At 39.4% G+C, this 22,516-nt stretch overlaps 2 protein-coding genes across 6 annotated transcripts; both read left to right on the top strand.

The window, feature by feature from the left end:
• Nucleotides 1-79: 79 nt before the first annotated feature.
• LOC139641042 (macrophage mannose receptor 1-like) lies at nt 80-7,453 on the top strand. Of its 4 annotated transcripts, XM_071515267.1 has the most exons (8): nt 80-157; nt 317-334; nt 2,182-2,268; nt 2,897-2,989; nt 4,120-4,485; nt 5,009-5,362; nt 5,969-6,308; nt 7,083-7,453. In XM_071515267.1, coding segments are annotated over exons 3-8 (1,194 nt in total). In that variant the 5' UTR covers nt 80-157; nt 317-334; nt 2,182-2,228; the 3' UTR covers nt 7,084-7,453. The 4 variants fall into 4 exon arrangements, with proteins under 4 accessions (XP_071371368.1, XP_071371370.1, XP_071371369.1 ...); XM_071515269.1 differs by lacking the exon at nt 2,897-2,989; XM_071515268.1 differs by lacking the exon at nt 317-334 and having other exon boundaries at nt 89-157.
• Nucleotides 7,454-8,573: 1,120 nt separating this feature from the next.
• Nucleotides 8,574-22,213, top strand: LOC139641039 (protein mono-ADP-ribosyltransferase PARP14-like). Of its 2 annotated transcripts, none has more exons than XM_071515261.1 (15): nt 8,574-8,840; nt 9,832-9,977; nt 10,850-13,015; nt 13,727-13,963; nt 14,181-14,405; nt 14,937-15,003; nt 15,184-15,330; nt 16,784-16,843; nt 17,584-17,760; nt 17,960-18,098; nt 18,647-18,699; nt 18,910-19,638; nt 19,805-19,941; nt 20,096-20,273; nt 20,591-22,213. In XM_071515261.1, the coding sequence occupies exons 1-15, from the start codon at nt 8,666-8,668 to the stop codon at nt 20,872-20,874; spliced, it is 4,920 nt and encodes a 1,639-aa protein (XP_071371362.1). In that variant the 5' UTR covers nt 8,574-8,665; the 3' UTR covers nt 20,875-22,213. The 2 variants fall into 2 exon arrangements, with proteins under 2 accessions (XP_071371362.1, XP_071371361.1); XM_071515260.1 differs by having other exon boundaries at nt 10,847-13,015; nt 20,591-22,212.
• The last annotated feature ends 303 nt before the right edge of the window (nt 22,214-22,516 follow it).

The raw sequence follows: 22,516 nt of genomic DNA, 5'->3' as shown, positions 1-22,516 counted from the left end.
TGAATAGTAAAATACTGACATTTGCATGGCTACCAGAGAACAGATGCTTATGTATAGTATGTAATATATTACTGAGAGGGAGCGGAGACAGAGGTAGTCGACATCAGCAGGTCTAAAGGAAGAGACATCAGAGCGAAGCAGGGATCAGATAGCAGAGGTGAGTTAACTCTGTTTAGTGGATCTAGGACGGGCTTGATTTCATGTTTGTGTGTGCAGACATGGGCATCAATTATGTGTACTTGCAGTACTTCTATTTAATGTAGGCTATATTTAAAATAAAATTCATAATGTGAATTTTGTCATTTGCATTTGGCAGGTCTGAACAATTTATCAGGTAATGTGTAACAAGATACTTCAAAAGACAGCATATATTATCCTCATATATATTACATATTTTATTTTATGTATATTATATATAGTGTATTGGCCATAAATGAGACATTTATGATATATCAGTTGTCACAGTTAACTGAGGAAAAATGCATTGACTGACAGCAGAGTCTTTCCATCTGAAATTAGACAGAATTTGCAAGTTTTACAGAATTAGGTTTCAAATTGTCCTCATATTGTTTTCACCCAATCTTTGTGTATTCAAATCCATAGGGGGCAAAACTGTTATGTGTAATTGAGGCAATGAAGGAATTAAAAATCAGATTCCTACAGAGAACATATAGAACACATAATTACCAAGATATTGATGCAACTATGGATACAGCATGTAAATAGATTTTCTGGGATAAAAAGTCACATGTGGGCATATGACTACACTTGTATCTATATTGCTATATTGCATCATATATAAGCATGATGGTATGTAGTTAATATCAAACTTATGAAATTCCTTCATGGTAAAAATAATTGTTCGATCATAACTCCAGTTTTAATGCCTATTTGGATGTAATATGCACTTTGGACACCAGGGGCACTGCACTTTAAAGGTGTTTCCACAGACATAATGAAGGACTGCATAGTGCAAACACAAGAAGGTTAATGAAACTGCTCAGTTATTTGGACACATTCAGAATTATATTCTTCAGTCTTTATTCAGATGTCATTTGAAATTTCCTCTAAGCCGTCTGTCTCTGTTTGAAATGTTTTTCCATGGTAGTTTCTGCTCCATCTCCAACTAATTACATCAATCAGCTTGTTTCCTCTTCCTTTTGTGTTGCTGAGCAGCCTATATTATTGATTATATTATTATTATATTATTGAGCCCAGGTGAGGCAGTGTTATCTGGACACAAAAGAAAGTGACTGGATTATATAATTCACAAGAGGAAATTAAGAGAATATACAGTAGTTTATTTTTTCATTAAATTTGATCTAGATTGGAGCTTGAGTCGACTCTTTTATAGTGAAATATGTATTTCAGTTCTTGGTGTGTTGTTTAATTTCTAAAATTAATTTCACTACAGACAAGGAACAGTGACCCCTGCTGCCCAAAGTCAATATTTCATCAAAATATACAATAGAACATACAGTAGATAATAACTGAAATCGTAATTTTATCATGAGGTTTTTCATAATAGGGTAATGCAAATTTCTACACATTACATGTATGCAAATGCCATACAAACCTCTGAGGTTGAACAAATTATGCCCACATGTGATTTTCCACCACTGAAGATTTACCCCAAAACATATTTAGAGATTTTATAAATACATGCAATATTTAGAATGTGTTCAATAAAATGCATAGCTTCATTTCAGTCATGTATAAGTTATTGGTGTCTACCCCATGCAGCAACCCTCTGCTTTTTATCACAATATTTCCAGAGAAATTGCTGAAAATCTGAAGATATTGTCCCAATAAAAAGTGGCCACTCTGGATCTTAATTGAACCTTTATTTCTTGTAAACTATGTGGAATTAGGGCCCAAACTCTACTCATATTGGTTAAAGAATGTGTCCAAGGACAATTTATCAGTTCTGAGACATAGGTGTGACGGCCTGTGTGGTTTCAGAGGGAATGAGCCAGCATGGATCAGTTTTGGTACTGGCAGGACTCAGATTTGCATATCTCTTCCTGATTAAGCTACTGAGTAAACATTGAGTCCTGGGGAGAGCGGTACAGATTGCTTTTTTGTTTTTTTTTAATAACCTGGACATGTCTGGTATTGTATGTTTCTCAAAACTGAGAAAAGCAATTAATATCACTTTGTTTGGTCCACTGTGTACTAAAGCTCTTATCCAGGATCTGAGACTGTCTTTATGAGATTCATCGAACAGAATGAAGATGCAGTGGAGCCTATTTCTGATCATTCTGATGGGTGAGTACTCTATTATTGCTTCTGTTTCAGAAAAAAGTTGTAACTGCTGTTTTTTTTTTTTTTTTTTTACTTGAATTGAAAGTTTACATGGCCATTTGTTGTTTGTGTTGAGTGAGAGTTGCATGCTCCAACAGGCTCTTGACCCTTGTTAAAAAACTCACTGCATCATTTCAAAAATACCTGGGTCACAATCAGGGGCGGAGCAAGATATTGTTGTGATCTCTGTCTACCCAGCCATGTTATAGGTCTAAAACATAATAACTCAGCAGCAAACTGCAATTACCATTAAAATTCACAACTATTATGCTACAGAAACTGCAGCACTTCCCAATGAGCTGTCAGAACAACAAAATTTGTCGTACTAATTTACCAATTCACATTCACTCACAAGTCATGTAAGTGCCTCACTATCACAGCAGCAACATTGACATTTTTTTCCTAACCTACCACACTGCACCAGTCCTAATAATTCATTTTTCTAGATTTAATCTTTGCACATTTGTCAATGACTGTGTTGATAAAGCTTATAAGAGTGAATTAGTGATGGAAAATAGTCGATGATTAAACATAATATGTTTATTTACCTTCTGAGTAACTTTTTTTTTTACCAATATTACTACATTCCAAGGGATTCTCTTCATTGCTGGTGATGAAACGTGTACAAATTCCAATTCCCGTTGTTGTGTGGATACAGCAGCTCATGGCATCCCTCCTGAAAAACCTAAATGTGTTTTAACACTAAATGCAGATGTCATTGATCTATGCACTGTATGCGACTGTTTGTAATAATTTGTGCAGTGGCTGTGTGTTGCTATGCATTATGGCTTCCTGCAGTTCTTTCTGTCGTCTACAGCTTTCCAACTTACAACTCTAAAAGTGAATTATTAAAGATCAACACAGTGTAATCTGTTCTTACAGGAGTTGTGCACACACACACACACACACACACACACACACACATACACACACAGACACACACACACACACACACACACACACACACACACACACACAATATTGAAACAATATTTGTATCAATTAAAGGCTGCTTTCAAAACAAGAAGTTTGCACTGACTTAGAAATAATTTGCTTGCAAGAGTGTTTTTTTCCTGTTTCAACACATAAGCTTTAAGTTTTGCTCTGCTTTTTTTTCTTTCCTCTCAATTTCAAATGTTTTGTTTGACACTCAAGGTGTTTTGCTGTTCTGTTCTATTGACAGAACAGAACAGACTTGGTTTTAGCTTGAAGGCCATGCATTTTGGAGTTTATTCAATTGGCTTTGAAATATATAGAGGAGTTGGCAAAATCATATAGTAATAACAATATTCTCAGATTTAGGTTCACAAAATCTCATCAAATGGGGTCTGTGGCCCTAATGTGGACTAAATTAGGGATGCTTGATATGAAAAAGGTTGAGAATCTCTGCTATAGAGGACCATGTGATCCTTCAAGTGAAGTTAAAACATGAAAATCACCAAAATTAAAGTCATGAGGTTTTTATCCGACAGCAATGATAGGTCTAGATAGATTGCTACATAAACACACACATACATGTAGACAGGCAATATGTGTGTAGATGCAACTGTAGGTTCTTGTGTTTGTGGGTGCATGTGTATTTGTGTGTGTGTGTGTGTGTGTGTGTGTATGTGCCTCCTCTTCTGTCACTCTCCTTAACAATAAATAAATAAATAAATAAACCAATAAATAAATAAATAAATGACCAAACTCAAGTGACTAGACTCAAAACCCCATTGACCTTGACAGATATAGTGCAAGCAACAGGTGTGACCTGAGGACTTGTGATTCCTGCACTATCAACTCCAACACTGTGCGATGTTTTCTCTGTTTTAGGTCAATGCTCCTCCTCCACATGTCAGCCACATGTGTATCACTTTATTAAAGAGGCTAAGACCTGGGATGAAGCCCAGAGTTACTGCAGAGAGAAATACACTGACCTGGCCACCATAGACAACATGGAGGACATGAAGAGGCTGAATGACTCTGCAGGAGGGGGTAATAGTGATGCAGCCTGGATTGGGCTGAAGAAAAGTGACAATTTGATGTTTCACTGGTCTCTGCCAGGGATAGACTACTATAAAGAAGGGACAAATTGGGCTGGTGGTTTAATCAACACGGAGGACTGTGTGTGGATGAATAATGAGGCCAAATGGCTTCATAAAAGTTGTAACGACAAAGCATGGTTCATCTGCTACGATGGTAGGTGTATTTAATAGTCCAACTATGTACATTCAGCCTGTCATCCTGTCTAACAGTTGCTCTACATGTGGATGTCATACACCTCATCTGTTCATACATTTAGTTAAAATCATATAACTGTTGAGAGTTTGCACCAAGTCACACTGGGCTTACACTACAAAAAATCTCTATATATAAAAGTCATTTAATCTCAGAGTCTAAAACTCTTTTTTTTTTTTTTAAATGAGTAACATTGTGGTGAGATAATTTCACTCGTTTCAAGATTTTTGATTGAATTTGAATCGAGTGTAATTTATTGGAGTAGAGTGATCCGCCATATTCTGCCTTGTTCCAAGATATCGACACAAAGAAAATCCCTCAAACTACATTGGAGACAAGTGAAATTATCTCATCCCTTCTGGCAGGTTGTTTCACTTTGTTTTAATTAAGAAAAATAAGAAGATCATATGGTAGGTGGTTGTAAATATGGATGTTTTCGCAAAGTACATATGCAATGACGCAATGAGGTCTGTTCACTGCACAGGAACAAAGAACAACACCAACAAATTCTGTTTGATCAAAGAGAAGAAGACCTGGAGAGAGGCTCAGGACTACTGCAGAGAAAACCACACAGACCTGATCAGTGGTAAGAATCAGACTTGCAACGAAGAAGTGAAAAGCATGATAAGTGGGATGGTGGAGAAGAACTTTGTGATCGGCCTGTTCAAAGACTCCTGGAAGTGGTCGGATGGGAGTAACTCCTCATTCAGATACTGGCATAAAACCGTGACTGAAAATCATCAGGGCCACAACACATGTGCCGTGACCATGCTGGATCAAAACGGCAGATGGAAACAGGAGGAGTGTAATGAAAATAAGCCCTTCTTCTGCTATGATGGTGAGTTTGATCCACGAAGAAGATAACATGCACATCTCCATGTCTCCAGTTTATGTCTTATAGTCTCATATCATGTCACGATATCTTGATTCTCTTACTCTCAGAAAATGCTGCGTTCATCGAGGTTTCTGGGCATTTTCTGAGTATAAGACTTACAAGACATATCATGAGACCAGAATAATTTAGACAGATAATCAGTTTGCCGATATATTAGGCTTTTATTAAATATCAGTTATCAGCTAGTAATGCTGTCCAACGTCGATACCTCCACAAAATGTCTCTAGTTCACCTTCAGTGAAATTTTACTTTCTTCACACATTTATTTATTTAATTGTTCAGTTATCTGTTTTTGTGGATTCATTTGTCATCTAAAGGCAGTAATGTGTCCCTCAGTGTCACCTACCTTTGATTATGTGGGTGGCGGTGTGGTGGGTCACCCTGCCTTAAAGAGCTTTTAACTCTAAAATAATTTAATTAGTCTGAGTTTTAGTGTCCCATGATGGTTTAAATGCTGCTTCACACCCAGACAAGAATAGAACTCAAATATAAAGACATTGAATAACAGCACAAAATATCAGCTGCACTTCTCAATTTCTTCCCCTACAGATAAAGTGATCCTGATCCATGAGAACAAGACCTGGGACAAGGCCTTGGACTATTGCAGAAGGGAGCATGATGACCTGGTCTCCATCCACAATAGTGACATTCAGAAATGGGTCCAAGAAAAAGCCAAGACAGCTAACACTCCCTACGTGTGGCTGGGAATGCGCTACACCTGCACTCTGGACTTCTGGTTCTGGGTCAGTGACGGGGCGGGCTGCTACGAGAACTGGGCCCCAGGGAACAGGACCGGAGATTGTGGGACGGCTGCAGCCATGGAGAAAGGAGGGGGGCAGTGGGTCAGTCTGCCTGATGATGAGGAGTACAACTTCATCTGCACCAAATAGTAAGTGTTTCAATCCAACCTCAAACTCTTGTGATCAACCTTATAATTTCTGGACCCATTTTGCTGTTTTGTGGTGTATTTTTCTTATTCACATGGATAACTGAACAAACGTAGTCAACAGGGGTCACATGGAAATATTTCCAGCACAGCTATAATGGAGTTTGAAAGCAGAAAAATTTTAAGCGATCTAAAACATCAATGGTAAACGTCAGATTTTGGTGTCAGTCCATCAGAATCAAGGAGCGAGGGCTTCTTTCTAGATTCACAGTTTTTGTTCCAACGTTCAACAATCACACAGGGAGAAATCCATCGTAGAAGAGGCAGAGAGACCAGCTGCTCCACAGACAGCAGCCTCAATAGACCAGAATGCAATGCAGCCACAAGATATGCTGTGTTTTGAGTGGAGGGGCGTAACTCTTGCTTTTTCTCATTTGGAAAAACTCTCACTCTCTTGCTGTTGCTAAGATATCGCTGTTGCGCTCCACCTACACATATAACCAACAGCTGCATGCAACAAGTTCACATCTGTTCTCTGGGGGTTGTTGAAAGGCATTCTGGGAAATGTAGGAAATCACTGACTGGAGAGGAGAAAAAGAGAATTACTAACAGAATTGCAAACTGTAGATGAGGCAGGTTGAGGGAAAGTGGGTGCACCAAAAAGTGAATTGCAACCCACCTGATTATTCAAAATATTTACAATTCAGTAACTGGACAAGTGAATCTTCAAGTAAACTCCCTATACACTTTTCCTTCTGTCTCTCTTTCCTGATTCAGGATCATCTGAACTATTTTCCCTGTCCACCCTGCATGCCAGATCGCTACAGCCAAGAAGCAGTGATCAGCTGTTGTCCCATTCAACTGTTACTGATTATTTATTTTTCTTTTGAGGTGTGAGGTTTTTATTTGTCTTTTGGGATTTATATATAAATATATATATATATAGAGAGAGAGATATTTCCTATCAGTGTGTTAGTATTTCATATATGTAAATAAATATACCAAACCAAATACAGAGTATCACTGCATTAATCATAGCAATAGATGTGGAATATCTATCACTTTTTAGTTTTACGTTTTGCTAAGTTCTGATGATGGTTTTAATGTAAAATCACATTGAATCAATCAAATGTTTGAATTTCTATGTAACCAGGAAATTGATTTATCTGATGCTGATTAAACAATTAAACAAACCATAGTGGTCCAGTCTTACCTTTTCTCTGGCTTGACTACACATTTTCTTGTGTTAAACATCTTGTGTTAAACATTTACATAACTGGTGTCTAGAGTGGAAATAGTAGACTGCCATGTGAGATAAGGAGTCTTTATAAAGCAACAAAGTAGAATTTAGCAGAGAAACATATCCAACAATCTCATAAATAATCCCAGAAAACAGTCTTACTTCTGTGTGGATCTAAATAAATGCTATTAATTCTTAAAAATCTAAAATTAATTATTGAGATTTCAGTTATTTTCACACAAACAGGAACTGTATAGGGGAGAACAGGATAAGTTGAGCCTGTGGAATAGATGAGCCATCCCTTATTTATAGAAAACCATACACAAGATGAATCATGTGATCACAGATTTATGAAGACGTGTGTTATTCATTTCCCTGAATCTGGGATGGAGGAAAGCACATGGAGGAAATGGAGATTTTCTTTCACATTGTTGCAAGAAAAAATGATTGGTAACACTTTATAATAACCATCATTAATAAATGGTAAATTGATAGTTAATTAAACTTTAATGATCATTAATAATGTTTACTAATTATTAGTAATGCTATAATTTATGTTATTTTATCATTCGTTTGTGTAATATAAAATCATTTGTTTATAAATGATATATTGTATATTGTATAGAGACGGTAAAAAGGGTAAAAAGCTATGATACAGTATATAATTTATAAACAAATGATTTTATATTACACAAACGAATGATAAAATAACATAAATTATAGCATTACTAATAATTAGTAAACATTATTAATGATCATTTCATTGTTTGTTAACAGTAAAATAACTATTAACTAAAGTTTAATTAACTATCAATTTACCATTTATTAATGATGGTTATTATAAAGTGTTACCAAATGATTTTAAGACTCAATACTACACAGTTTTTGCAGTTGATTTTTGGGCTAGGCTACTCCCACGGGGACAGGCACCCTGTTGAGTACCACAGACACACTAGAAGTCCCTATATTATAGGAACGTGATTTCTCAGCTGTCGCCACTAGGGGCGCAGCTGAGTCGTTAACAATGACTCTACTGGTCGGGTCAGCCGGGCACCGCTGCGCTCTTCGTCCAGGGGATATTTGATAAATCAATTAAGTATTTCAGCCTAAAACTTTAACCATGGATGCTCCTTACAAATATCCTGTTTTCTTCGAGTGTCCCAGCCTGGACGGAGAGCAGAAGAAGAGGATAGAAAACTACTTCCAGGTTCGCCGCAGATCAGGCGGAGGGGAATGCGGACCGCTGAGGAGTGCGAACGATAAAGTTTATACGATCGCTTTTAGAGATCAAAAAGGTAGGAAATAGAACGGTAGGAAATAATGAACTGATTTATGGCTTGATTGCTGATTTTTTTTTTTATTGTGCATGTATTTGTGGACTATCTTGCCATGCCGGTGTGTAAGTGAAAGTATGTCAAAACTGAAAACAAGTTGCATAAGCTGATCACACGATTATTTTGTGTTTTTTTTTTAACGAAAGATGGCAACATATAGAGCTAATTAACATCTTAAAGACCTACATTCAAACCGTTTGACTCTTAAAGTAGGCTACGTTACATTACCAAATACAAAAAATATCAACGTAGAAAGATGACAGTTTCACTTTCACATTGCAAACAGGTCATGAGATACAAGTTGCAGCATCATGCATGCCCTTATGCTATAGGCTATAGGCTAGTGAAATGTAGGAGGATACTAAATCTCACAACAAATATATTTGTTCCTGTAGGAATATTATAGGAATATTATAGTGTTACCATAGGAGATAAACAATAGGCTACAGTAGCCTACAATAAGGTCACTATAATTTACTTTTAAGTGGCTACCACAGACGGAGAGCGAGATTATTATTATTTTATTTTTTTTTACTGTTTTTTACATTACTATTATAATTATCAACATGACTATTAATATTATATTTAGATTTCTCTCTATTTATCTTATCTTGTTAAGTACAATCTTGCACTACAGTTGCTGTATAAATGAAGTTTCCTTGATTGATTGATTGATTGATTAATGTTATTTTAATCAGCGCATAGTTTTCAGAGAGAAAGGATGGAGATTTAGAAGAACAACAAAAGAAACAGGGAGGATAAAACAACAAAACTGAAAATTGGGCTGAAAGATGAGAAAGAGAGAGAGAGAGAGGGAGAGAGAGAGAGAGAGAGAGAGAGAGAGAGAGAGAGAGAGAATTTCACCAAGTGCCAAGGAGTATTTAATGCCAAAGAGCAATGACTTAATTCCATAAAGGAGCCACCACAAGTAACATCCTGTTTGCTGTCTCAGATCAGCAGAGAGTCCTGGAGAAGCGTGAGCATGTGTTGGAGTTAGCGGCTGGTCCTCTGGTGTTCACCGTCCAAGGAACCTCCTCTCCCATCACTACCTCAACTCCCAGCATGTCAGTTAGCCCAGACCTGACAGCTCCAGCGCAGGTGAGACAGTTGAGACAGGTGTGCAAAATTCAGACGTCTCATCACTCGGTAAAGGTTGCACACAACAATTGATGAATGAAAAAAAAAAGTTTCCAATCAGGTAATTTCATTGGTTATAGGAAACCAAGTCAATAATTTAAATGAAGTGTTGCTCATAAGGCATCATAAGCACATTATAAGCACATTATGAGTGGAGTATGATCAGAACATTATTCAAAGATCTAAATGATACAGTATAAGTGAATTTTGGAACAATCTGAAATTAATTGATGAATATTAAAACAAATATTAAAACTAGAACTAAACAGTTAATAAAAAAATAAAAAAATTGAAATCGCAGTATGAACTTCTGCAATGATTTACTTAAAGAGAGAGCGGCATCAAAAATGGATGGTGTTTAGTTTAGGAAAGGTGTTTTAGTGCTGCAGGTAATCTTTGGTCCTTGAATCAAGTACAATATTCATGAAAACCTTTTATCATACTCAAACTCACAACATCTTTTTTTTTTTTTTTTTTTTTTTTTTACAAAATCATTTTTCTTTAAAAAAAAGTTTCAATTCAGACAATTTAAATGAATACAAATTAAGATTACTATCAGTTGATAAGTAAAGGATAATCTCGGAGATGGCAGTACTGGTCATACAATATTACTCACTGTTACTACTCTCACTAAAAAACCCAGTGTTAACCCAGTTTTTCCATCAGGAGGGCATAATAAGACAGTTAGAGCATTTAAACAATAGTTTTGCAGTGATTCTCTGTATGCTTTCAATGCTGTTTTTCATTTCAGATCAATAACCATTGAAAACCACTGTCATGTTTTTGTCATTAATGAAAGAATAAATTAAGTTTTTATCCATCTCCAACAGCAGAGCCACCTGTCCATTCTTCCTTCAACACTGCCACCCAGTGCTGCAGAATATGAACTACAACTTGACACTTACCTCCTCCGATACCTCAAAGAATGCCCCAGGGCTGGGAAGGAACTAGAGGAAGAACTCGCCTCTGTGACTTGCTCTGTACAGCTCCACCCAGAGGAGGGGAGGGCTTTGGTTAGGAGCTTAGCCCAAACTGGGGCTGGAGTCCCAGATAGGGATGGAGTCAAGCAATGGAAGGCTAAGGTAGACAAACTCTTTGAACAGATCAAAGAACGCCACGTCTGCCACTTTGAAGTAGACCCACGCAAAGTCAAAGTTCTGCTTCGGTCTTGCAGCTCTAGTCAGGCCACAGATGAGGTGAGAGTTTATAGCCAGGTTGGACTGGCTGTGGTGGTTGGGGAGCATTCCCAAGTTCACGCCAGGTTGAGGGATGTGGTGGACTCACATGTCAAAGGTCAAGGGTCAGGTGTCAGTCAGAAGCAAACGACTACCCGTCGATTGGGTGAGGCCAAACTTCGCCTCCTCTGGAAGGAGATAGAGCACAGTCTAAGGTGCGATATCCCTGGAGTGAAGGTCAAGCAGGGAGATCCAGGTCAGTTAGTTCTGGAAGGATCTGTGGAGGAGATCTGTAAGGCTGGAGACAGGGTCTCTGAGAAGGAGAAGTTGGTGTTAGAGAGAATGATTTCTCACATGAGCCCACATTTCTTGGCCTTCCTGAGAAAGGTATACGGAGGTCCTGGGGTGCTTGGCAACTTGTTAGGGGTTGGTGGCAAGGTGGAAATAGAGTTAGGAGACATAGAGCTACGTCTGTTCACCCTCTCCTCTGATAAACTGGATGAAACAGAAAAGGCATTGGAAGGTGAGTTCAAGGAAGTAAAGATTGACATCCCTAACTGCGCTGATGTGCCATCTGAGCTTAGGGTGAAGCTTGAGTCCAAGGCAAATGAGATGAACCAAGGAAAACATAGGGCTGCGGTCAGGTTTGGCTCAGGTAGCAAGGTTTGCTTACTGGGCCACACCAAAGAGGTTGAGGAGCTGAATGAACTTATTACACAGTTTATTTTGGACCAGTCTAGTGTAGAGGGCAGGGTTCTTCTCCCTTTCTCGGAGATAGGAGACTTATTACCAAAATTGCTACAGCTGCATGGTTTTGACCATTCAGGGGTGACCTTCCATCCTGTGGCCTCATCCTCTAGCCCCATGGTGGTGCTGATAGGTCCATCCAGCAGAGTAACTCAGGTTAGGAACAGGCTGGGTCCACTTCTGGACTCCCTGGTTCGGGAGACAGTCACCATCGACCTGCCTGGGGCACTACGCTACTTCCAAAGTGCCACTGGCACAGAGACGCTCCAAAGTGTTGGCCATTCTCAGCAGTGTCTCATACAGCTTCAGGACCAACATAGCCCAACCAGAGAGAATTGGGCATCAGGTGCAGGATTGAGTAAAGGAGGCACAACAGTTGCCAGATACTGCCTTCATAGAGGGCTGCAGGTGCTGGTGTGCAAGGGTGACATTACCAAAGAGCACGCTGATGCCCTGGTGAACGCAGCCAATGAGGATCTGGATCATTGTGGGGGTGTCGCTGCTGCACTGAGTGACGCAGGTGGTCCTCAAGTGCAGAAGGAGAGTAGAGCTCTAGTAAAGCAGATTGGTAAAATTCCTACAGGAGATGTGGTATTGACCACAGGAGGGAACCTAAATTGCAAGAAACTGCTGCACGCCATTGGGCCTGTAAAGGGAAAAGTGGGTGGCAGAGAGAGGGCCTTACTGCAAAAAACTATTCTGTCTGCTCTGAATTTAGCAGAGACCATGGAGTTCCAATCCATAGCCATACCCTGTATCAGCTCAGGGATATTTGGCGTCCCTGTGACAGTGTGCACTGAGGCCATTGTGACTGCTGTAAAAGAGTTTGTGAGTCAGGGGCGAAGCTTGAATAAAGTAATCTTGATTGATAACAGAGGAGAGGTGGTGAGGGCCATGCAGGAAACGTGTGACAGGCTTCTCCGAGGGATAGATACAGGACACAGTACAAGCAGGGATTATGGGTTCCAGATGGGTCCCAGTGCTGTTACCCCAGACCCAGTGAGAGGAGCTACTGCTGGATCTGCTGCCGACGGTATCCAGGTGGAGATTGTTCAGGGAATCATCGAGACCCAGCAGGTGAGAAGCATGACTTTGAGACATTGAGAAAATTGTACAGTTGTTGATTACTTCTTTTAAAGGAGAATACCTTTGTCATTTAGAGCCCATTTACTATCTATGTCTAGATTATTATCTATGTCTCAATCATTTTGCAATGCATGCAACATGTAGATTTTTTAACATTTACTTAATTTAAAATACAAACTTTACGCCCCGAATAAGAAGACATGGATGTGACAATAAAGTTTATAAGGCCACATGTATTTGAGGGATTATTTCCTTGCAGAGACTTACATTTCTTCTTGTGGTGGTCAGTTGATTGACAGTAAGCAGAGCGTAATATAATGCATGCCCTGATATGAACATACCCGACTCAGGCACAATGAAATAATGAGCAAAGCGAAACTTTGACAGAACTAAATTAAGGCTTTATGTTTACTGTATTTATCTAGTTCAGGAAATTTTCAAGTCTGTGGAAGTTGTTTTTCATATTCTACAAACATGAATGACAGCAAATGGCTTCTTTTAAAGGTAGGAAAACGAGCCCTGATATCTCCAGCTATGCTGACTGTGTGCAAACACCACTAGGAATAATGCAAAGGAGAGGAGCAACCTTCACCATTGACATAAGCTTAAAAAACACTGCTATTATCCTGTACTGTAGAGAACTGTACTATAGAGTTACCCCACTGTTAACACCTCCCATCGCTACACTTACTCTCCTCCCAGTTGGATGCCCTGGTATCTCCCATGGTTGGCCATGATCCTCTCTCTACCCGTGTGGGACACACTTTGTCCAACGTGGCTGGACCTCAGCTGGTTGCAGCGTTTCATAAGGCAGCAGGAGGAGCAACACTTCCTGGTGACAAAGTCCTGGTGGAGGGTTTGCCTGGACTTCCGTGTGGCCGAGTATTCTTCCTCAACCTCCTCCCTTGGGATAATATCCGACAAGGGACAGCAGTCCAGGTGAAAGAGTGTGTTTGTTGTGAATGTGTATGTGTGCATGCATGTGTTTGTTTATGTGTGTATGTGTGTGTGAACAATTTGTCACAACCCAGTTAGTGAATACGTACTGCCTCCCCCTTTGCAAACTAGTGTTCTACAGGATGTTGGACAATAATGTTGTTGTCTTTTTCCAGCCTGAAGTGAACTTTAAAAAGCCTTGAATTTTGACCTTTTCCAGGCTCTGAGACAGGGCATCCGCAGAATCCTGGGCTCCTGTGAGAACAGAGGCTTCGGTTCTGTTGCTCTCCCTGCGCTTGGAACCGGCACTGTTCTGCGTTTTCCTCCCAACGTGGCGGCCAGGGTTCTGTTGGAGGAGATCCGTGCATATGAACAGAACCGAGCCAGTCGAACGCCGTTCCTAGTCCGCATCATCATCCACCCCAATGATAAAGAATCTACCAAGGTAATAGAAGTGCCCATTGAGAGCCATAGTGGTGCCTTGTGACACAAACACTAGGGCTGCAACTAACGATTATTTTCATTGTCAATTAATCTGTCGATTATTTTCTCGATTAATCGATTAGTTGTTTGGTCAGAAAATGGTGAAAAATGTCGATCAGTGTTTTCCAAAGCCCAAGATGACGTCCTCAAATGTCTTGTTTTGTCCACAACCCAAAGATGTTCAGTTTACTGTCATAGAGGAGTAACGAAACCAGAAAATATTCACATTCAAGAAGCTGGAATCAGAGAATTTTGACTTATTTTTCTTAAAAAATTACTCAAACCGATTAATCGATTATCAAAATAGTTGGCGATTAATTTAATAGTTGACAACTAATCGATTAATCGATTAATCGTTGCAGCTCTAACAAACACAGTAGAATGTATTTCACTGCACCTTATCCATTGTCTATGCTCTGAGCAATGGACATCAGGTGACATCTTTTCTCAATTATGGAATTGCACTGAAACCCTTCATTTTGTGTCTGTACAGGCCTTCCAGTCTGCTCAAGGGACTTTGCATCTCAGAGGATTCACAAACGATGCTCACCCAGACCAAGGTGGGTGTAGAAATTTCTTTACAATGTGATGTTTATTAAGGCTTGATTTGATAAATTACTTGTTTCCAAATAAACTTTAAACAACCCTTCATTGCAAATGTTCGAGGAATGCTAAATGATAAATTATATACCAGGTTTGCTAAGATTATATTTTCTCTATTATTGCCTTTCTGCTTTTAGCCTCCTTCTACCGCCACGTCTCCTCGACCAACAATGTGGTCACAGCCATGCTGGGTGGAGTCAAGCTTCAGCTGGTCTGTGGTGACATCATTCAAGAAACCACTGATGTCATTGTAAACACAACCGACTTCTCTACCAACCAATCAGGTACCATTGTACCATTTTCTAAGTGTTGGCATTTGATTTGAAAATGAGACATGTACCACAGTGAAGCAGATTGGTTTTGGTTTTGTTGAATTTTCCATAACAGATACATCTGACTAGGTAAAGGACTATTCGTCTTCGTGCCAGAAACTTGTGTGAAATGAGAGCGATTTGGTTGTTGCCAGCATGTTGTGATATTGCAAATGGGAAATTCAGCTTGCTGATAACCACACAAAAGAACTATAATATGCTGTACATTTTGCAGTGTTTTTGCAGTGACAGTATGAATGCCTCTAACTGATTTACTGCTGTCAGCAGGAGCAATAAAGGCCTTTTAGATATGAATACAGGTAGCCCTGAACCTCACTCAGATGTCACTCATTAACTCACTCTCCCTGCACTTCCCCTGACACACAACATAACATACCGTATACCAGCCAGCCAAGTTTTTCTTTGTTTTTTGTTGGTTTGTTTTAAAATGTAGCCTTGGAAAAGTATCCTTCAAATTAAGCTCCTTCACACAAAGGGTTACACTGACTGTATACATTTTGCCGTGCCTTAGCTTAAATCTTTGTCATAGCCCTTTGTAGACCCAAACTAAATCCTAAAACATGTTGACTTGGCAAATAAAACACGCGGTATATCAACACAATATGAAAAGGGGGGGGGGGTCACATGGTGTTACAAATGTCTTAAATAAATGCACAAATCATATATCATATAATCATATAAACAATACAAAATCCCTTGTATCCTATTGTACATGCTTTTGGTTCAAAATGTAGTATGTTAGATTTAATGGTAGTCCATATTCCCTCTACGCCAGGATCAAAATCCAAGAGAATGGAGGCAGCTCTTTCCATGTTACTAAGGTCCACGAATTTGTTAAAACAGTCAGGTTTACTTACTTTCCAGTTCATAAATAGTTTCATCTTAATAGATATACATCCCAGTGAGATGATACGACGGTTTACGGTTTCTGTTCTGTATATTATCAGACCTCCCTCCCAACAGACAAATCACTTTTAAATCTACATCTATTTGCATGGGTGACATTGGTGAGGAAACATATTGACAACTAGTAACACAGTCCATATTTACACACATCTTACGGAGACAACAGGATGTCACATACAGTGCCCAAATGGAAAATGTAAGACATCTCATTGCACTCAATGCAAAGTATTTGCTGTGAATGAATTACTATATGATTCTTTTTTATCATGTAAATGTGACCCGCTTCAAAATTGTCAGCAATACAATATCACTTTGTGCTAGTTTTGAAATATTTATTTTCATATTTGGATGTAAAATACACGGCAGTAATATATCTGCAAAACGCCAATATCGGCTACCATTGGTGTTGCTGTGATTTAGATTTATTTGTTGAGGCCCAACACTGACATGAAGTTGGATCCTAACTGTATATTCACTAACTAACTGTTTCCCTCCTCAGGCGTCTCCAAAGCCATTCTGACTGCAGCAGGGCCCGGTGTCCAGGCAGAGTTAGCACAAGGTGGGTCTGAAAAGTGAACTGAGCTTCTCTGGAGAGGTTGGAATTAAGGGACAGCGTTTTGTCTTTTTAAAATACAGCTATTGGCAATGTCCCTTGCATTTCTGGGCTCATTGTCTTGTTTGGTTGTGTATTGTTCCTACTCCTGTGGATGGCCAAACACAGATGACATAATGTCACATTGAGATATTTCCAGTGCAGCTACAATGGAGCTTGACAGCAGAAAAAAACACAAAAAACAATCTAAACTATCTAAAACATCAACAGCAAATGTCACATTTTGGTGTCAGTTATTCAGAATCAAAGAGCAGGATCTTCTTTCTAGAGCCGCCATTTTGCACCGACGTTCAACAATCAAACAGGGAGAAATCCAATTTGGAAGAGTCAGATAGAGCAATTCCTCTACCGAAAGCAGCCTCAATAGACCAGAATGCAATGCAACCACAAGGCATGTTGAGTTTTGAGTAAAGGGGCGTGAAACTTTTTCTCAACTGGAAAAACTCTTGCTCTTACTCTGCTATTGCTATTGCAATCACTATCGCTCCCTCCAACAAGAACAAGTCCAGGACCGTTCTCTGGGTGTTTAAAGGCACAAGCTGATGATATATAAAACAGTGTAGGAGTATCCAAAGAGGGATTCTTTTCCAACCTCTAGGTTACTGCCTCCTCCACATCTAATACAGATATGTGACTCAAACATGATGTGTTTTTTTCTGTCATATTTCCTTTTTTCTGTCTGTCAGTGGGCATTCCAGCAGACTTTATGTGCACTACGGGACCCGGGGCACTGGGCTGTAAAGAAATCATTCATGCCAGTTTTAAGCGTGAGGCTCAGAGGATTCGCAATAATTGTGGAAAGATATTGAAGCGGTGTGAGATTAAAGGCTACCGCTCCGCAGCCTTCCCAGCCATCAATACTGGTTTGTACTGTGTGTGTATGTGAGTAGTTGCGTGCATGCATGTGTTTTGAGGTATCTTCCTGCATGTAGGTGGGTAGGTCTGAGTGTGTGAGCATGTGCGTTTTATCAAGAACAAATCTGTGTCCAGTCAGTTGATATATCAATGTAAGTGGTGTCAGTCTTGTGTGTATTCATAACTGTTTTTTTTTTTATACCCCAGGTGCAGCCGGTATGGACTCCGACACAGCTTGTAAAGCCATGCTGGATGGCATGGCATCGGCTGTTAGGGACTTGAATCCAAATTTCGTCTCCCTCATCCGCGTTGTCATCCTGCAGCAGCCTGTCTTCCAGGCTTTCAGGTCAAAAACAAATCTGTTTCCTGCAGAAACAAACAGTGAAGGGGCAAATGAAATCTGAGATTAGTTGGAACCTCAATTCTCAATTTTGACCAGTGAAAATCATCAAAACATCTGGCTGTATATCAAAGTGTGTACAGTTTAATTTTGTTATAGCTGCCATACGTTATGATTTGTCAAGGTTTGTCATGTGCTGTCTTTTGCTGTTTTGGATCAGCCTTCTTTTCATCAGCACCCAATCAAAGGTGCTTAGATTTTATTACAGCAGTAACGTCTGCCTAACTTGCTGTTGTAACAGCAGCGAACGAACAACACCTTTTTGGGTATTATCTTACTTTACAGCAGTAACCGATGCAGGTGCACTGTCTGAAACGTTTTCCTCAAAGTAGCACACGTGTAAGTAGACTATAAATCAGGAGAATGTCAACACGGTCCTTAGTTACCACAAGAGTTAGCACAGTTCCATTTTGGAATTATCAGAAAGGATTGATACTATCTGTGACCAATCATATTGCTTGGTTGAAAGTACTGATACTAATATGTTTTTGCAGATCAGAGCTGGAGAACCGCTTAGGACAAATCGCCCCCCGCCTCACCCTGAGAGGTTTGTTATAGTTTGGCCTCAAAATAGTAGAGCTGAAACACTCTGGGTTTGTAATTTGATTAGAAATTTGATTGTAATTTGATTGTTAATTTGCCCTCTGCCCTAGTTTATAACTTGGGAATGATGCTTACATATGTTTGTAGACAAACATTCGGAAATGGTACACCATGTATCACATTCTCTTTTGCACTGTTTTTACCCCTTTTTTAGAAAAAGCTAAACAAATACTGAAGAAGATTCAAGAGCGTACGTCTGTCAGTTTTCAAGGCTCTCATGCTTCTCTTTCAACACCACATGACCTAACCATCATCTCCTGGAAGCCACCCCCAGCTGTGCTGTGTGTGGTGGGTTGTAGTTCCACTACCATTAGGAACGCCAAGAGAGATTTGGAGGCCATCTTGGAGCAGCAACTGACCAAGAGAGAGGTGGACTGTCAGGATTTTTCCAGGCTCAACGTCATGGAGCTTGAGGCAGTGCAGACAAAAGTCAGAACCTTAGGAATGAGCCTGGAACCGAAGAGAGGTCGAAGCAAGGAAAGTGTGGATGGGAGCAGAGCTAGAACCGAGGCTGGGGCTAGAGATCAGTCAGGGTCAGGGGGAGAGGTCTTCTATGTGCTGAAAGGCCTGGTAGAGGATGTTTTGAGCGTCATTGAGTTAGTGAACAGAGCTCTCAGCAGAGGCCTTCTTGGAGACCTGCAGGAAAAAGAAGAGGCCATGACAGCCTTTAGTGTCCAGTGGTCAATGCAGCAGCAGGATGGAGCCTGGCAAGAGCTGAGTCTGCATGCCAACTACCTCCTGGAGCAGGCTCACCTGAACAAAGATGTGTCAGTGGAGGTAGAGGGACCAGATCGGATAAAGTTGAAAGTAAACCTGAAGAAACAAGAAGCCACAGACTGGCAAACAGGCCTCACCTACAAAGTGAAAAGAGACGAGACTGCAAGTATGACACCCTTTTTGACTCATACTGTACTTGGTACACTAGCATAAATCCACCATATTTTGTGGATTCAAATTCAAAATTCAAATTACAGCTAGTTCAATTAGTAATCATTACATTAACATTCAAGTTAAAACAATAGCATTAAATTCTGTGTCTACTACTTTAGCTTTAGAGTTGCCAAAGCACTGGGAACCTATGGCTGAGGAAACCTTTAAAAAGTTTGAGCTGCATCCTAACTCACCGGAGTACCAGCAAGTAGCACAGGGTTTCCTGAAAACAGCTAAGCAATATAACATCCGCAAAGTAAGTGACACACACACACACACACACACACACAGGAAGACAGAAAGAAAGTTGTGAAAGCTCATTGTGTACCAGTCTGTTTCTCATAGTGCAAACATTATAAAAGGAAGTTACTTGCACGTTATTTCAACCTAGAAACCTTTTCTTATCTCAGATTGAGCGCGTGCAGAACTTCTTCCTGTGGCAGGCCTATGCCGTTTGCAGGCAGCGTATATTTGTCAAGAATGGCTCAGCAGACCTTGGGGAGAAGATGCTGTACCATGGCACAGCAGCAGAGTCATGCCACTGCATTGAAAGGACCAAATTTGACAGGAGCTACACAGGAACACACGGTAAAGTCTTAAAGTCTTGTTACAGTCTTAAAATATGCCTTAAAGCTGCACTAGGCAAGTTTTTTATATAGAAATACACCTGTTTTATAAGTCAAAATCACAAAGTGGGGCTGCAATAAAGAAGAGTGTCCCATCCCCTCTAATTGAGATGCTGTAGATTTGGTGGATTTGGGGCCACCTGCATGCAAAGTTGCCTAGTGCAGCTTTAAAGGATAATTCTCGTCACATTGAGACAAAGAATATATACAGTATTTTCTGTATTTATAACCTCATAACCTGTTATCATCTTTCTTCTGACGTCTCTAATTCTGCCACAGGAGCAATGTATGGAAAGGGAGTTTACTTTGCAGTGAACGCTGAGTATTCAGCCCAGCGTTATTCCCCACCTGACGGGTCGGGCCTGAGGCGGCTGTACGTGGCTCGTGTCCTGACCGGCCGTTACACAGTTGGTCAAGCGTCAATGAAAACCCCCCCACCCCGTTCCACCTCGGACCCCACTGACTGCTTTGACAGTCTGGTGGACAACCAGCAGCAGCCCTCCATGTTCGTCATCTTCCACGATGACCAGGCCTACCCAGAATACCTCATCACCTTCACCTGAAGACAAACTGAAAAATGACCTCTTCATTTTTAAGCACACCTTTTGTTCCTCTCTTTTTTCTGACTTGCAGTGTTCTTCTGATATAAACCGTGCCTGAGTTTAAATTACATTTGATATCTTTAAAAGCTTTTAGTGTATTGATTCACGTAGAATACAGAGTAAAATAATAAGAACTCATGGTAGCTGCTAATATAAGTGCAATTATTCTTCTCATAACTCACATTTACCAAAGACAGTTCTGTGAGCGTTTCATTTTTTTTTTTCTGAAAGATTAATTTAAAATGTACGTCTTTCCATTTTACCTGTTTAGTTTTTCTTTGATTTCATAATTATTTCTGATGTGCAATAGGACAATCTCAAACTTTAAGTCCACAATACACCAGCAACTTTTTCAGCAAACTTAGATGACCTTACTCTGCTTTGAAATGGTTACCCAAGTATCATCACTCTCAGAGTCTTATATTTATATTACATTTTATGCATTTAGCTGACGCTCATGAACAGAGATACTTACAGTGAGTGCAACAGTGGAATACGCCTCAACTCCCATATCGCCAACATTGAATAAACAAGTGAGGAGTACCAAGGATCAGCCCCACAGCACCATGAGAATAGATTTGATTAAATATTTCTTTGACCCTAGAATGATCATGTATGACAGAGAATTCCAAAAGTAAAGAAATCTGAGACATGAGAAAAAGTAGAAAGGATTTTTCTTTTTTTATTTAAGGACAAGAGCACATTGGAGCAAGTAGGGGAGGAAGATATGAGATCGAGTGTTAGCTATATCTGCTCTTTCATTAGTTCACCAATGATATATTGTAGTTATCAAGCAATAGTAGTACTTGTGAGTAGGTATAGGTGTAAGATGAGCTATGCATGGGGAATTTATGAAATGGTTTTACATTAAAGAATGGTTCTTGTTTTTGTAACATTGATTTACATAATGTCTGTCCTTGGGCTAGAAAAAACACATTAGAAAAGACTTAAGCCCACATTATGAACTTGATTTATAAACCTTTATTGACAATGTGTTCATCCAATCATGTGGTTTCCTGGGGAAAATAAAGCTCACCTATCAGTGCAAATAAATTATTAATTCAATGATAAGATGGTTGTTGTGAATGACATGTTTGTTGTTCTGGTCCTGTATGAATCATGGGTGTATGATCTGGCATTATCTGGGTGCATTATCAACCTGGGCTGGGTTAGTCACAATTTAAAAGAACAAGGCCTGCACATGAGATTATCTGCTTGACATATAAGTTATAAGTTAAAAAGATCAAAACTTTGCAATGGTAAAGTTGTGTTTACAGAAATACAAGAGTCTTTTTATTGCATGAAAATAAAGCACATTATAGGTTAATGTTAAAGATATGAGTCCTTTTAAGATTGTAGGTTACAATACAATCATGTTTTAGGATAGAATAATTTATGGTTTTGGGTTAGGGTTAGACAAACAGCATTTTGGAAGGAAACTTTAGTCAAAATAAAACAAACAACAAAAGTAATAGTCTTATTATTATTGCTGCCAATCTATTACAATTTACAGAAGTTAAATAGGCTAGCAAAAAAACCAAAACAGTTTTGCATATACATGTACAGAAAAAACTCACACAATGTATGGTGAAATGCCCTATTG

The sequence above is a fragment of the Centroberyx affinis genome, unplaced genomic scaffold, assembly GCF_046629955.1.
Source record: "Centroberyx affinis isolate AG114_WGS23_722 - 3 ecotype Tasmania unplaced genomic scaffold, CSIRO-AGI_Caff_v1 ptg000334l_1, whole genome shotgun sequence".
Lineage (NCBI taxonomy): Eukaryota > Metazoa > Chordata > Actinopteri > Beryciformes > Berycidae > Centroberyx > Centroberyx affinis.
The sequence above is the reverse complement of the archived record's forward strand: the minus strand, read 5'-3'. Positions and strand labels throughout refer to the sequence as shown.

What these genes read in the sequence shown, in the direction of transcription:
- LOC139641039 (XM_071515260.1), top strand. Translation starts at nt 8,666, where the DNA reads ATGGATGCTCCTTACAAATATCCTGTTTTCTTCGAGTGTCCCAGCCTG. An exon ending in ATGATAAAGAATCTACCAAG is followed by an intron (nt 14,406 to 14,936) that starts GTAATAGAAGTG and finishes GTGTCTGTACAG; the next exon opens with GCCTTCCAGTCTGCTCAAGG. An exon ending in CCCCCGCCTCACCCTGAGAG is followed by an intron (nt 18,700 to 18,909) that starts GTTTGTTATAGT and finishes CCCCTTTTTTAG; the next exon opens with AAAAAGCTAAACAAATACTG.
- LOC139641042 (XM_071515267.1), top strand. Translation starts at nt 2,229, where the DNA reads ATGAAGATGCAGTGGAGCCTATTTCTGATCATTCTGATGG. An exon ending in ATGGTTCATCTGCTACGATG is followed by an intron (nt 4,486 to 5,008) that starts GTAGGTGTATTT and finishes TTCACTGCACAG; the next exon opens with GAACAAAGAACAACACCAAC. An exon ending in GCCCTTCTTCTGCTATGATG is followed by an intron (nt 5,363 to 5,968) that starts GTGAGTTTGATC and finishes CTTCCCCTACAG; the next exon opens with ATAAAGTGATCCTGATCCAT.